Source organism: Carcharhinus amblyrhynchos, unplaced genomic scaffold, assembly GCF_965287045.1.
Source record: "Carcharhinus amblyrhynchos unplaced genomic scaffold, sCarAmb.v2.hapA scaffold_46, whole genome shotgun sequence".
Lineage (NCBI taxonomy): Eukaryota > Metazoa > Chordata > Chondrichthyes > Carcharhiniformes > Carcharhinidae > Carcharhinus > Carcharhinus amblyrhynchos.
Genome location: NW_027649787.1, coordinates 2,344,758 through 2,360,134, shown reverse-complemented (window position 1 = coordinate 2,360,134; position 15,377 = coordinate 2,344,758). Strand labels below are relative to the sequence as shown.

The 15,377-nt window shown below is 53.1% G+C and overlaps 1 protein-coding gene across 1 annotated transcript; it reads right to left on the bottom strand.

Annotated features, from left to right (window-relative positions):
- Window positions 1–6,664: 6,664 nt before the first annotated feature.
- On the bottom strand, window positions 6,665–9,126 carry LOC145337331 (uncharacterized). The gene is made up of 2 exons (XM_080182132.1): window positions 9,086–9,126; window positions 6,665–7,853 (listed from the first exon to the last, which is right to left on the bottom strand). The coding sequence occupies exon 2, from the start codon at window positions 7,608–7,610 to the stop codon at window positions 6,936–6,938; it is 675 nt and encodes a 224-aa protein (XP_080038258.1). The 5' UTR covers window positions 7,611–7,853; window positions 9,086–9,126; the 3' UTR covers window positions 6,665–6,935.
- Between the last annotated feature and the right edge of the window lie 6,251 nt (window positions 9,127–15,377).

Below are 15,377 nucleotides of genomic sequence, written 5' to 3'. Positions count from 1 at the left end.
ATACACACACACAAAAATACACACACAAAAACACACACACACAAACACACACGTACAAACACAAACACACACACACACACACACACACAGAGACTCCGCCCTAACAGATAGTGAAATTTGATGTCAGAAAAACATCTGCAATTACTCCCAATGACCATGAATCGATTGTCATAAAAGACACAATTGATTCACTAACGTCCTTTAAGGAATGTTTGTTTTCTCTTTGCTGTACCGACATGTGACCCCCGACCCGCAGTAATGTGTTTGACCCGAATCTGCCCTCTGAAGTGACCTATCGACCCACTTTGGTCAAGGACAGTTTGGGGTGGGTAATAATTGTGGACCCAGCCAGTGACAACCCACATCCCAAGAATGAATAAAGAAAATAAATCAGAGATAATAATAAGGAGATGCAGAAAGTCGATTGCACTGCCAAAGATTGACAGATAATGAATTAATTTGCAAACGATTTTACAGTTCCGGAAGCTGACAATGAAAAATCACTTGTACAATTCCACCAGAGAATTAGAAAGATCCCAATCCGCATGTTCAAGCAAAACCTGGACTGGTGTACATGTGACTCCAGGCACAGAGCAATGTGGGTGACTCGTACCTGCCCTCTGAAATAGCCAAACAGTCCATTCTCAGCTGAAGGGCAATTAGGGAAGGGCAACTATAACTCGCTGTAAGATTTATTACTTTGATAAGTGGATGGTTAGAGAATGCAGAGGAGATTTACCAGGTTGATCCAGACTGACTGGATGTGTTCGTACCCGAGATACTCGAGCAGGAGGTAACGTGTTTGAATGGTCTTCACAAGATACACATGGAAAGGACAACTCCAGTTGTGGGTGAATCCAGGACAACTGGCACTTAAAGAAAACTGAACTTCCTGCTTTCAGATGGCGATGAAAAGAATTTTGTTCTCTGGGGGCATTGTGCGACTTTGGAACTCTCTGATTCAGAAGGTGGTGGATATTGAATATTTATTAAGGAGGAGGTGGATAGATTCTTATTCTGCAATAGAATCAAGGGTTATTCGGGGTAAATGGGAATGTGGATATTGAAACACAAACAGATTAACCATGATCTTATTGAATGGTGGGGCAGGCTCGTGGCCCATTTCTTCTCCTATTTCTGAAGTTTGTGTGTATTTATCCCGATTGTTCATTTCCCCTGAACTGGATTGCTGAAACACATCAATACTCACGATTCAGTGGGAGAACCAGAATTGCAGCAAAATGTGGAAAAGCTGGAATCAAGCCTTGGGATTCCAGTTCTGTCTGACTGGATGGTTACTGCTTGCATTCTGCAGAGAGGAATTTCTTGCAACGACTTTTCGGGAGATCAACCTGATCCAGTCGGGTGAAATATGTTGGAAATGTATCTGGTGCAAAACAGACAAAATCTCCATCCCACTGGATTACCTTCTATGACTCATCTTTTATCCCCTCACCCTGCAGAATAAATACTTCCCAGTTTCTGTGTCTTTTGACTTTGGTTTTATCCATCTCCATCGCTCAGAATTATTATTTTGAAAAAGTGCTCCTGGGCTTGAACCCGGGACCTCTCACATTCCAACCCTGAGCAAGAATCAGAATCCAGCTGCTGCAGCCCAGCCCAGCGAAAATATTTTTTCAATGTCTCCCAAAACTTACCAACCATCTTTTCACAACGCAATTGTAAAATCAGAAATGTGAATGAACAATAGAGAAAATGCTGGAATATCTCAACCGGTCTGGCAGCATAAGGAAAGAAAAGATCTGACGTTTCGAGTCCAGATGACCTTTTGTCAAAGCTGAAAGGCATCAAAAGTCGGATTTTTTATTCTGCACCGTGAGGGAATGAAAGATAGAAGGTGATACAATGGGGGGTGGAAATTTCCTCTGTTTTGCAGCAGCAACATTTCCAACATATTCCATCCAGCTGGACATCCAGCGATAGTGAGGGTGACCTTCTTCCCCAACTCTTAATGGATAGACAATCAGATGGAAGGAAACAGTTTATAAGCTTGTGGGTGGCTGATGAGATGGCCAAGCATTTTGGTAATGGTCTGTTCATCGACTGTGTTCTGTGCCGGTGGGTGTAAAACCCACTCTCATCACTCATTTCTGGAGCATTTCATACATTGCTTCTCCGTATTTGAACACACATCCACAATGTGTTTCATGTCAGTTCTTCACAACAACCCCTGAACTGATGTGATGGGAATCTCTTTGGCTGAGAGAGACTACAATTCCAACATTGAGCATCTGGTTGAATATTGAGGATGTAAGACAAAGAGGATCATATTTTCCTGTGAATCTGCTGTGTTTTCCTTCATTTTCTATTGTTCCATCATGGATTTGCAAAAACAGCTGGTCTGCTTTGAGCGAAATTGTAAATATATATTTGCTGAGCTCAGTATGCCAGTGACTTGTTGGTCCAGTGGTATGACTCTCACTTCAGGACTTTTGTTGAATGAGTGTGTGAGAGGTCCAGGGTTCAAATCCCAGACCAGCCCTCACTTGTTGCCAATTTTGGTAAATGCCAGCTGTCTATTTGAAAAAAACTACGTTGTCTTTGAAATGGCGGGATTTACATAGAATCAGGAATCATAGGAACCCTACAGTGCAGAAATGGGCCCTTCGGCCCATCGAGTCTGCGCGGAACACAGTCCTACCCAGGCCCAACCCCCCTATATTATACCGACTAATCCTTCTAACCTGCACATCCCTGGACACTGAGGGGCAATTTCTTAGCACGGCCAATCAACCCAACCCGCACATCTTCGGACTGTGGGAGGGAACTGGAGTACCCGGAGGAAACCCACGCAGACACGAGGAGAATGTGCAAATTCCACACAGACGGGAGTAGGTTTTTCCAGAGATTCTTTTAGAGATAAAATCCCTCTATCTTGAGATGAGGTTTGGAATCCTGCAACACATCAGAACAACTTTCTGAATGCTAGATGTGTGGAGAAAATGAAGAAAAGTTTCCAATGTTCACTCATGTAACCGGGCTGTAAACTTATCCAAGTAAACCAGTCAGGGCTGTGCATTGTTTCTCGTGATGTCGAAATGCCGGCGTTGGACTGGGGTAAACACAGTAAGAAGTTTCACAACAACAGGTTAAAGTCCAACCAGTTTATTTGATAGTAATCTCGCAAGCTTTCAGAAACGCTGTTCCTTTGTCAGGTGTGTGACCACCTGAGGAAGGAAGACCTGGTGTTGTGAGATTTCTTACATTGTTTCTTGTGTCAGGGGCCTTGCTTCGTGTGTTCAATTGTATTTTTATCAGAAAGAAATTGCAATCTGACAAAGGTGGGGGGGGGGCACAGTTTGGTTTTGAATTGATTAGATTTTAACTGTGCTCCAGGTGTTCGACTGAGCAGAAAGTGAATCTTTGTGATGTTGTTTGACATTCCACTCCAGAGGTAATTAACACAATAAAGGAGAGGCTGTCCACATTTGATTCGACACTGGGACCGGATGTCCTGCATCTTAGAATACTGAAGGAAGTGATCAGTGTGAGGAGACTGGAAATAATCTTTGGATTTACTAACAGAACAATGTTTTCAATTAACTGTTTTGAGTATCTTGAAGTGGTAACTGAGAGGGTTGTTGTGGTTTACACAGAATTCCAAAGGCATTGAAAATGTTTCATACGGCAGATTAAAAAGGTACAAAACCTAAAATTCTAAATTCTAAACAAGCAAGTCCATGCATTTATCTACCAAGCTGTCAGGTTTGGTGAGGAGAGTGGTCCCAATAAAACAGACGGTGCCCTGAATTTTATGAGTACGAAAGCACAGATGTTAAGCCTGCAGAAAACATTGCGTGTGGCCACAAGTGGATTTTTTTTGCATAGCAAATTTTAAGATTATTATAAAAGAATTAGGGGCAGCATGGCAGCACAGTGGTTAGTTCTATGGTCTAACAGTGCCAGGGACCTGGGTTCAATTCCCAGCTCTGTGAAGTTTGCACATTCTCCCCGTGTCTGTGTGGGTTTCTCTGGGTGCTCCAGTTTCCTCCCTCAGTCCAAAGATGTGCGGGTTAGATAGATTGGCCATGCTAAAATACCCCTTTGTGTCAGGGGGACTAGCTAGGGTAAATGGGTTATAGGGATAGGGACTGGAATGGGATTATGCTCAGTGTAGACTCAATGGGCTGAATGGCCTCCTTCTGCACTGTAGGATTCTATTATTAGGGAACTAGCAGCAATATTTGACCAGAATTGTCCAATTGTTGAAAACCTTTTGAGATGCTGCCTGAGAACGCAGTCACAGCAGTTAATTGAGGATTTCAAAAGGGAATTGGAATATTCCATGAAAAGGAAAATATGTCGAGTAAAAGGTAAGACAGTGAAATCAGGTGCCCACAGAGTGCCAGTTCAGACAAGTAGAGCATCCTTCTGAGGTGGGCATCACTGGCTAGGCCACATTTATTGACCATCTCTGACTGTCCTTGAGAATGTAGTGGTAAGATTGAGCCTTTGCTGTCCCTGAGGTGTAAGTACACCTATGGTGCTGTAAGGAGGTAATTCCAGAACATTGATTGAGCAACAGTGAAGGATAGAACATAGAACATAGAACATAGAACATTACAGCGCAGAACAGGCCCTTCGGCCCACGATGTTGCGCCGACCAGTTACAAAAACAATGACCCACTAGCCTATATATATATATATATATATATGGTGCTGTTCTTCCAAATCAGGATATTGAGTGATTCGGAGGGGATGTTCAGGTGGTGCTGTTCGCAGGTATCTGCATCTCATATCCTTCGATGCAGTAACTGTGGGTTTGGAAGCTGGGGTAAGTATTGGGGCACTGGACCAGAAACCCATTACATTAGGATGTCAGACAAGAAGACTCCAACAATTTGTTTTGGGATGAATCATACTGTTCATAGTGGACTTAGGAGAGAAGGAGAGAGTGCAGAATGTAGTGTTGAATTTACTGACACGGTGAAGAGAAAGAATTGCTTAATACGTGATAGTTCCATTCAAATGTCTGGTGGCAGTAGGGAAGAAGCTGTTCTTGAGTTGGTTTATGAGTGACCTCAGACTTTTATGTCTCCTTCTCTACAGAAAAAGGTGGTGTCTGTCTGGAGTGTGTGGGGACCTTGATTATCCTTGCTGCTTTTCTGAAGCAGCAGGAAGTGTAGACAGAGTCAACAGATGGAAGGCTCATTTGCATTCTTTTTGCAAATTTTCAGCCAATGCTCCATACAAAATCATTGAACCTTGATTTGGCATGAAGCTAAACTAAAATTCTAAATCCTCCTTGGCACAAAAATGCAGAAGACAAATCAAGCTTAAACAAGAAATAACATAAGAATTAAGATCATAGACTGAGCGAGGGTGGTATAGTAGTGAGTATTGTTGCCTTCCAAGCAGTTGCCCTGGGTTTGATTCCCAGCCATCGCATTGCTAATTTATGAAGGGTGGCAGGATTAGCACTGCTGCCTCACAGCACCAGGGGCCCGGGTTCGATTCCCGGTTTGGGTAACTGTCTGTGTGGAGTTTCTACATTCTCCCCATGGGTTTCCTCTGAGTGCACTGGCTTCCTTCCACTCCAAAGATGTGAGGGTTAGGTGGATTAGCCATGCTAAATCCTCCCTCAGTGAAAGGGGGTTACCAGGGTGAGTAAGTGGGGTTATGGAGATAAGGCCCGAGTGGGATTGTGATTGGCTCAGATTCAATGGCCGTGGGATTCTACGATTGAAATGTTCAATTCAATGGACTCCATAAAATTCAAAACCTGTATATTTTATCAATCATTTGTTTAGTTCTTGAAAATTCATTTTACTCACTATTCGTCTGACTTTTTTCTGTAACGTGCAGATCGGATTAATGTTAGTTTAATATAAGAACATAAGAACATATGTTCTTATATTTCCGCAAACCTCTGAAGAACCATTTGAACACAGAACAATAAGTGAACAATACAAAGTGTTTAATGACTGTGGATCCAATTTCAATTTAGTTTTACTCAGGATTTCAATACTCTGAATATTTTGTCTTAATATATTTTATATGTGATTTCCAACAAAGTCTGTGGCCTAGTGGAATATCTAGAAATGTATTTTCATATGTATTCATTTCCTTGCTGGGGTGTAATGGTATTGTCAGTGGACCAGAGACCCAGAGTTAATACTTTGGGCACCTCGATTCAAAATCCCACCATGGCAAAGGATGAAATAGAAATTAGATAAAAATCTGGAATTAAAAGTTTCATAATGATTAAAGATGATTGTGATAACAATGCATCTTGTTCATTAATGTCATTTAGGGAAGGAAATACCTGATTGGAGAAAATTTGGCATGTCCTCTATTACTTTCACCATTTTTTACAGATGCAACACAGAAAGCATTCTTTCCAGCTGTATCACAGCTTGAAATGCCTCCTGCTCTGGCCAAAACCACAAGAAATTACAAAGGGTTGTGAACGTAGCTCAGTCCATCACGCAAACCAATGACCGGTGTCGATAGGAAACAGGGAGTAGTTGATGCAAATAGCATGAATATATTGAAAGGGAAGCTGGATACATGCAAGAGTAAGAAAGGAATAGAAAGGTATGCTGCTGGAGGATGGAGAGGGATGGGTAGAGGCTTATTTTGATCATTAATAACGACACAGACCAAATGCCTTGCCCTGCGCTTTAGATCAATGGAACAGAGATTTATTTTAGATTTATCTGTAGTGTTAGGAACAACATTATTTACTATCCAGAGTAAAAGAAAAGCCCATGAGCATTTGTGTATCATTTCAGTGGAAATGTGCTCTCCCAGGCTCAAACAGCATCAGCCCACTGGAAGCAAAGTTGTGAGACCGGCCAGTCCAGCAGAAAGAAACCCTCCGACCCTCACACTTCACCCACTGTCAGAATGAACATGGTTCAGTCCTGGGTGTGATGAACAGCAGCAATAACAGCAGAATCCAACCCCAGTCATCATGTGTGAACTCGCTGATGTGTCAGCAGGTGGGATGATTGACTGAATCGCATCTCACACTCAGAGCAAATGAATGGCTTCTCACCTGTGTGAACACGCTGGTGTCTCTGCAAGTTGCATAACTGAGCAAAACCCTTCCTACAGTCAGAGCAGGTAAATGGCTTCTCCTCAGTGTGAACTCTCTGGTGCTTCCGCAGGTGGGATGAATTAATGAATGCCTTGCCACACTCAGTGCAAGTAAACAGCCTCTCCCCTGTGTGAATTCGTTGGTGTGTCACTAAATTTGATGAATGACTGAATCCTTTCCCACACTCAGGACAAGAGAATGGCTTCTCCCCAGTGTGAATGCGTTGGTGTGTCAGCAAGCTAGATGAATTACTGCATCCCTTTCCGCAATCAGGGCAGGTGAACGGTCTCTCCCCTGTGTGAACTTGTTGGTGTGTCAGAAAGTGGGATGAATTACTGAATCGCTTCCCACACTCAGAACAGGTGAACGGCTTCTCCCCTTTGTGAACTCGCTGGTGCTTCAGGAAGCTGGATGAATTACTGAATCCCTTCCTGCAATCAGAGCAGACGAACGGCCTCTCACCAGTGTGACTGCGTCGATGAGTTTCCAGCACAGAGGGGGATCTGAATCCCTTTCCACATTCATCACATTTCCAGGGTTTATCCATGTTGTGGGTCTGCTTGTATCTGTCCAGGTGTGTATGGTTTCTCCTTACGTGAATGATTTTACCAACTGTGTAACTGCTAAAAGCTCTTTAAACAGTCAGCAGTGTTTTCCAGTCACATAGATATTTTAAATACTTTGAATCACACAGAATGGACAAACATACCTCCCTCTAGATTTAAAGGCTGACAATATTCAGGTCCTGATTAATCGAATGAGATCTTGATTCAACATCCAATCCAATCTCCTGCAAAACGAGTTTGCAACACTCAGCACAGGATAGAGGAACATTTTTCCCCCTCATTCCCCAAAAGCTGTAAATCGGACACACCTCCATCCTCACTCTGCTGTATCTAACATCCATCCACCCTGTTGTGCTGATGCTGATTCAGGCTGATTGACAGATTCACGCTCACTACTCCCTGTCCTGGACACACACACAGATCTGAAAACCTTCACACAGGCTGCCAGACAGACAGGCAGATATGACTGAATTAGAAATGTGGGTAACATACAGACTGGATTGGCTTCCTTTCTCTCCAGATTCCCAGGGAATGGGAACAGTAATGGACAGTGGGGGGGGGGGGGAGGGGAGACACTGATCTCCCGGAAGTAACCCCCAGGAGGGAGTTTCACTCTGAAGCTCATTCGACAACTTCCGCATTGTGACGTCATTGCGGAGCCCTGCCAGACCAATGGGTCTGCGGTGACGTCTCCGTGTTCCAGTTGCGCAGGCCCGGCGCGCGGACCCGATAGCCCCGCCCCCTACTCCGCCCCGCCCCTTGCCCGGCCCGGCCCCGCCCCCGGCCCCGCCCCGCCTCCCTCCCCCTCCCGGCCCCGCCCCTTCCCCACACCTGCCCGGGCCCCTCCCCCTCCCCGGCCCCGCCCCCTCCACTGCCCCCGCTCCGCGCCCCTCCCGGCCCCGCCCCCTCCCCAGCCCCGCTCCGCCCCCTCCCGGCCCCGCCCCCTCCCCTGCCCCCGCTCCGCCCCTCCCGGCCCCCTCCTCCCCGGCCCCGCCCCCTCCCCTTGCCCCCAATCCGCCCCTCCCGGCCCCGCCCCCTCCCCTGCCCCCGCTCCGCGCCCTCCCGGCCCCGCCCCCTCCCCTGCCCCCGCTCCGCGCCCTCCCGGCCCCGCCCCCTCCCCCTCCCCGGCCCCGCCCCCTCCCCTGCCCCCGCTCCGCGCCCTCCCGGCCCCGCCCCCTCCCCTGCCCCCGCTCCGCCCCTCCCGGCCCCGCCCCCTCCCCTGCCCCCGCTCCGCCCCTCCCGGCCCCGCCCCCTCCCCTGCCCCCGCTCCGCCCCCTCCCGGCCCGCGGCCTGTGGGTGGCGGTTGATGTGAGAGGCGGTTTGCTGGTCCGGATCCGGACAGATTCTCACAGGAAGGTCAGTAAAACTCGGACATTTTATTCATTCCGTTTTTGGCGGGTTTTTCCTTTAACAAAAGGGATCGGAAATGGCCCGGGGCCCGGGGGAATTTCCTCACCCTGAGGGAGCGGCTGGCTCTCCGGAATCCTCTGCCCGGTGGAGGCTCCCTGAGTTGAAGTCAGCGGTGGGCCGGTTTCTGACAGACAGGGAATCAGGGGGAGGCGGGAGAGTGGAACTGATCCACCCCAGATCCACCGGGATCCGACTGCGGGGCGGGGCAGGGCTGGAGGGGCCGAATGGCCTCCGCCTGCTCCCGCCCCCGCTGGGGGGGGTGACATCATCAGGGGGGGCAGTACCATCTATACGGGGGGGGGGGGGGGGCAGTACCATCTGTACGGGGGTGGCAGTACCATCTATACAGGGGGGGGCAGTACCATCTATACGGGGGTGGCAGTACCATCTATACGGGGGGGGCAGCACCATCTATACGGGGGGGGCAGTACCATCTATACGGGGGTGGCAGTACCATCTATACGGGGGGGGCAGCGCCATCTATACGGGGGGGGCAGCGCCATCTATACGGGGGGCAGTACCATCTATACGGAGGGGTGCAGCGGAGTGAGAGGGAGCAGAGGGCAGGAGAAGAGTTAAAGGGTTTGGCTCATCGGGCTTAGGCGAAAAGGGTGAGGCAAATTAGGATTAATTCTGAGTTTGTACTAATTTAAACGAGGTAATTGAGATGGAGGGACATGTGATGTGCTGTTCCTGTATGATGTGGGAGCTGTTGGAGGTCTGCAGGAAGTGCTGCTTCCTTCAGGAGCTCCAGCTCAAAGTGGACGAGCTGGACTCTGAGCTTCAGACACCGCGACAGATCAGGGAGGGAGAGAGTTACCTGGACGCTGTGTTTCAGGAGAAAGTCACATCCCTTAGACTAACTAATTCAGCCAGAGGTCAGGGACAAGAGGGGGTGGCTGCGGGGGAGGCAGGAAGCGGGGGGAAGGAGGCAGGAAGAGGGGGGAAGGAGGCGGGAAGAGGGGGGGAAGGAGGCGGGAAGAGGGGGGGAAGGAGGCGGGAAGCGGGGGGAAGGAGGCGGGAAGCGGGGGGAAGGAGGCGGGAAGCGGGGGGAAGGAGGCGGGAAGCGGGGGGAAGGAGGCGGGAAGCGGGGGGGAAGGAGGCGGGAAGAGGGGGAAGGAGGCGGGAAGAGGGGGAAGGAGGCGGGAAGCGGGGGGAAGGAGGCGGGAAGCGGGGGAAGGAGGCGGGAAGAGGGGGGAAGGAGGCGGGAAGCGGGGGGAAGGAGGCGGGAAGAGGGGGGAAGGAGGCGGGAAGAACATAGAACATTACAGCGCGGAACAGGCCCTTCGGCCCACAATGTTGCGCCGACCAGTCTTATTTTTAAAAAAAAACATTGACCCACTAATCTAAACCAATCCCTTTTCGTCCATAAACCTATCCACCAATCTCTTAAACGCCCCCAAACTAGGCGCATTTACAACTGCAGCAGGGAGGGCATTCCAATCCCTCACCACCCTCTGGGTAAAGAACCTGCCCCTGACATCCGTCCTATAACTACCCCCCCTTAATTTAAAGCCATGCCCCCTCGTGCTAGCTTTCTCCATCCTAGGAAACAGGCTATCACCATCCACCCTATCTAAACCTCTAATCATCTTATATGTTTCCATAAGATCCCCTCTTAGCCGCCTTCTTTCCAGTGAAAACAACCCCAAATCCCTCAGTCTCTCCTCATAGGACCTCCCCTGCATACCAGGCAACATCCTGGTAAACCTCCTCTGCACCCTCTCCAAAGCCTCCACATCCTTCCTGTAATGTGGGGACCAGAACTGCACACAGTACTCCAAGTGCGGCCGCACCAGAGTTGTGTACAGTTGCAACATGACGCTGCGACTCCTAAATTCAATCCCCCTACCAATAAACGCCAAGACACCGTACGCCCTCTTAACAACCTTATCTACTTGATTCCCAACTTTCAGGGATCTATGTACACATACACCTAGATCCCTCTGCTCCTCCACTCTATTCAAAGTCCTCCCGTTAGCCCTATACTCAACACATCTGTTATTCCTACCGAAATGGATTACCTCATACTTCTCCGTATTAAACTCCATCCTCCACCTCGCAGCCCAGCTCTGCAACCTGTCCAAGTCACCCTGCAAACTTCGACACCCTTCCTCACAATCTACCACACCTCCGACTTTGGTGTCATCAGCAAACTTACTAATCCACCCAACTATACCCTCATCCAGATCATTAATAAAGATTACAAACAGAAGAGGGGGGAAGGAGGCGGGAAGCAGGCGGGAAGAGGGGGGAAGGAGGCGGGAAGCGGGGGGAAGGAGGCGGGAAGCAGGCGGGAAGAGGGGGGAAGGAGGCGGGAAGAGGGGGGAAGGAGGCGGGAAGCGGGGGGAAGGAGGCGGGAAGAGGGGGGAAGGAGGTGGGAAGGGGGGAAGGAGGCGGGAAGCGGGGGGAAGGAGGCGGGAAGAGGGGGGAAGGAGGCGGGAAGGATGTGGGAAGCGGGGGGAAGGAGGTGGGAAGCGGGGGGAAGGAGGCGGGAAGAGGGGGGAAGGAGGCGGGAAGCGGGGGAAGGAGGCGGGAAGAGGGGGGAAGGAGGCGGGAAGCAGGCGGGAAGAGGGGGGAAGGAGGCGGGAAGCGGGGGGAAGGAGGTGGGAAGCGGGGGGAAGGAGGCGGGAAGCGGGGGGAAGGAGGCGGGAAGAGGGGGGAAGGAGGCGGGAAGAGGGGGGAAGGAGGCGGGAAGAGGGGGGAAGGAGGTGGGAAGCGGGGGGAAGGAGGTGGGAAGCGGGGGGAAGGAGGCGGGAAGCAGGCGGGAAGCGGGGGGAAGGAGGCGGGAAGAGGGGGGAAGGAGGCGGGAAGCGGGGGGAAGGAGGTGGGAAGCGGGGGGAAGGAGGCGGGAAGAGGGGGGAAGGAGGCGGGAAGAGGGGGGAAGGAGGCGGGAAGAGGGGGGAAGGAGGGGGGAAGGAGGCGGGAAGGATGTGGGAAGCGGGGGGAAGGAGGTGGGAAGCGGGGGGAAGGAGGCGGGAAGCGGGGGAAGGAGGCGGGAAGAGGGGGGAAGGAGGCGGGAAGCGGGGGAAGGAGGCGGGAAGAGGGGGGAAGGAGGCGGGAAGCGGGGGAAGGAGGCGGGAAGCGGGGGGAAGGAGGGGGGAAGGAGGCGGGAGGAGGGGGGAAGGAGGCGGGAAGAGGGGGGAAGGAGGCGGGAAGCGGGGGGAAGGAGGCGGGAAGAGGGGGGAAGGAGGCGGGAAGAGGGGGGAAGGAGGCGGGAAGAGGGGGGAAGGAGGTGGGAAGCGGGGGGAAGGAGGCGGGAAGCGGGGGGAAGGAGGGGGGAAGGAGGCGGGAGGAGGGGGGAAGGAGGCGGGAAGAGGGGGGAAGGAGGCGGGAAGCGGGGGGAAGGAGGCGGGAAGAGGGGGGAAGGAGGCGGGAAGAGGGGGGAAGGAGGCGGGAAGAGGGGGGAAGGAGGCGGGAAGAGGGGGGAAGGAGGCGGGAAGCAGGCGGGAAGAGGGGGGAAGGAGGCGGGAAGCGGGGGGAAGGAGGCGGGAAGAGGGGGGAAGGAGGCGGGAAGAGAGGGGGGAAGGAGGCGGGAAGCAGGCGGGAAGAGGGGGGAAGGAGGCGGGAAGAGGGGGGAAGGAGGCGGGAAGCGGGGGGAAGGAGGCAGGAAGCAGGCGGGAAGAGGGGGGAAGGAGGCGGGAAGAGGGGGGAAGGAGGCGGGAAGCAGGCGGGAAGAGGGGGGAAGGAGGCGGGAAGAGGGGGGAAGGAGGCGGAAAGAGGGGGGAAGGAGGCGGGAAGAGGGGGGAAGGAGGCGGGAAGCAGGCGGGAAGAGGGGGGAAGGAGGCGGGAAGCAGGCGGGAAGAGGGGGGAAGGAGGCGGGAAGCGGGGGAAGGAGGCGGGAAGCGGGGGGAAGGAGGCGGGAAGCGGGGGAAGGAGGCGGGAAGCGGGGGGAAGGAGGCGGGAAGCGGGGGAAGGAGGCGGGAAGCGGGGGGAAGGAGGCGGGAAGCGGGGGGAAGGAGGCGGGAAGCGGGGGAAGGAGGCGGGAAGCGGGGGGAAGGAGGCGGGAAGCAGGCGGGAAGAGGGGGGAAGGAGGCGGGAAGCGGGGGAAGGAGGCGGGAAGCGGGGGGAAGGAGGCGGGAAGCGGGGGAAGGAGGCGGGAAGCGGGGGGAAGGAGGCGGGAAGCGGGGAAGGAGGCGGGAAGCGGGGGGAAGGAGGCGGGAAGCGGGGGGAAGGAGGCGGGAAGCGGGGGGAAGGAGGCGGGAAGAGGGGGGAAGGAGGCGGGAAGAGGGGGGAAGGAGGCGGGAAGCGGGGGGAAGGAGGCGGGAAGAGGGGGGAAGGAGGCGGGAAGCGGGGGAAGGAGGCGGGAAGCGGGGGGAAGGAGGCGGGAAGCGGGGGGAAGGAGGCGGGAAGAGGGGGGAAGGAGGCGGGAAGAGGGGGGAAGGAGGCGGGAAGCGGGGGGAAGGAGGCGGGAAGAGGGGGGAAGGAGGCGGGAAGCGGGGGAAGGAGGCGGGAAGCGGGGGGAAGGAGGCGGGAAGCGGGGGGAAGGAGGCGGGAAGAGGGGGGGAAGGAGGCGGGAAGCGGGGGAAGGAGGCGGGAAGCGGGGGGAAGGAGGCGGGAAGCGGGGGGAAGGAGGCGGGAAGCGGGGGGAAGGAGGGGGGAAGGAGGCGGGAAGAGGGGGGAAGGAGGCGGGAAGAGGGGGGAAGGAGGCGGGAAGAGGGGGGAAGGAGGCGGGAAGAGGGGGGAAGGAGGCGGGAAGAGGGGGGAAGGAGGCGGGAAGAGGGGGGAAGGAGGCGGGAAGGAGGCAGGAAGCGGGGGGAAGGAGGCGGGAAGAGGGGGGAAAGAGGGGGGAAGGAGGCGGGAAGAGGGGGGAAGGAGGCGGGAAGAGGGGGGAAGGAGGCGGGAAGAGGGGGGAAGGAGGCGGGAAGAGGGGGGAAGGAGGCGGGAAGAGGGGGGAAGGAGGCGGGAAGAGGGGGGAAGGAGGCGGGAAGAGGGGGGAAGGAGGCGGGAAGAGGGGGGAAGGAGGCGGGAAGAGGGGGGAAGGAGGCGGGAAGGAGGCAGGAAGCGGGGGGAAGGAGGCGGGAAGAGGGGGGAAAGAGGGGGGAAGGAGGCGGGAAGAGGGGGGAAGGAGGCGGGAAGGAGGCAGAGTTCCAAGAGCCTCAGCCCCTGAATCTGTACAACAGGTTTGAGATTCTTGCTCCCAGTGTGGACGGGAACAGGGACTGCAAGGAGGGACTGCAAACTGCCCGCGGTGATGCAGGGAGACGTTGAAGCGGAGGAAGTAGTGGTTATTGGGGATAGTGTAGTGAGGGGCATAGACACTGTGACCAGGATCGAGAATCCCGCAGGTTGTGTTGCCTGCCTGGTGCTCGGGTCCAGGGTATCTGGACTGCAGAGGAACTTGGAGTGGGAGGGTGAGAATCCAGTTAAGAACATAAGAAATAGGAGCAGGAGTGGGCCATCTAGCCCCTCGAGCCTGCCCCGCCATTCAATAAGATCATGGCTGATCTGAAGTGGATCAGTTCCACTTTCCCGCTTTCTCCCCATTACCCTTAATTCCCTCGCCTATCAAAAACCTATCTACCCGTGACTTAAATACATTTAGCGAGGCAGCCTCCACCACTTCAACGGGCAGAGAATTCCAGAGATTCACCACCCTTTGAGTGAAGAAGTTCCTCCTCAACTCCATTCTAAACTGCCCCCCCTTATCTTGAGGCTGTGCCCCCTAGTCCTACTGTCCTTTCTAAGCGGGAAGAATCTCTCTACCTCTACCCTATCCATCCCCTTCATTATCTTATACGTCTCTATAAGATCCCCCCTCAGCCTTCTAAACTCCAACGAGTACAGACCCAGTCTATTTAGTTTCTCTTCATAGTCCAACCCCCTCATCTCTGGTATCAGCCTAGTGAACCTCCTCTGCACTCCCTCCAAGGCCAAAATATCCTTGCGCAAATGCGTCGACCAAAACTGCGCACAGTACTCCAGCTGCGGCCTCACCAGTGCCCTGCACAGTTGCAGCAAGACCTCCCTGCTTTTATATTCTATCCCCCTCGCTATAAAGGCCAACATCCCATTCGCCTTCTTGATCACCTGCTGCACCTGCAGACCGGGTTTTTGCGACTCATGCACAAGGACCCCCAGGTCCCTCTGCACTGTAGCATGCTGCAGCTTTTCACCCTTTAAATAATATTCCCTCCTACTATTTATTATTCCTACCAAAGTGGATAACCTCACACTTGCTAACATTGTCCTCCATCTGCCAGGTCCTCGCCCACTCGCTCAGCCTATCCAGATCTCTCTGCAGACTTTCTGCGTCCTCCACGCAATTTGCTTTTCCACTCATCTTCGTGTTACCCTACACTCAGCACCCTCCTCCAGATCATCTGTATAAATGGTAA

Coding starts and splice junctions, on each gene's coding strand:
- LOC145337331 (XM_080182132.1), bottom strand. CDS start 7,610: ATGGATAAACCCTGGAAATGTGATGAATGTGGAAAGGGATTCAGATCC.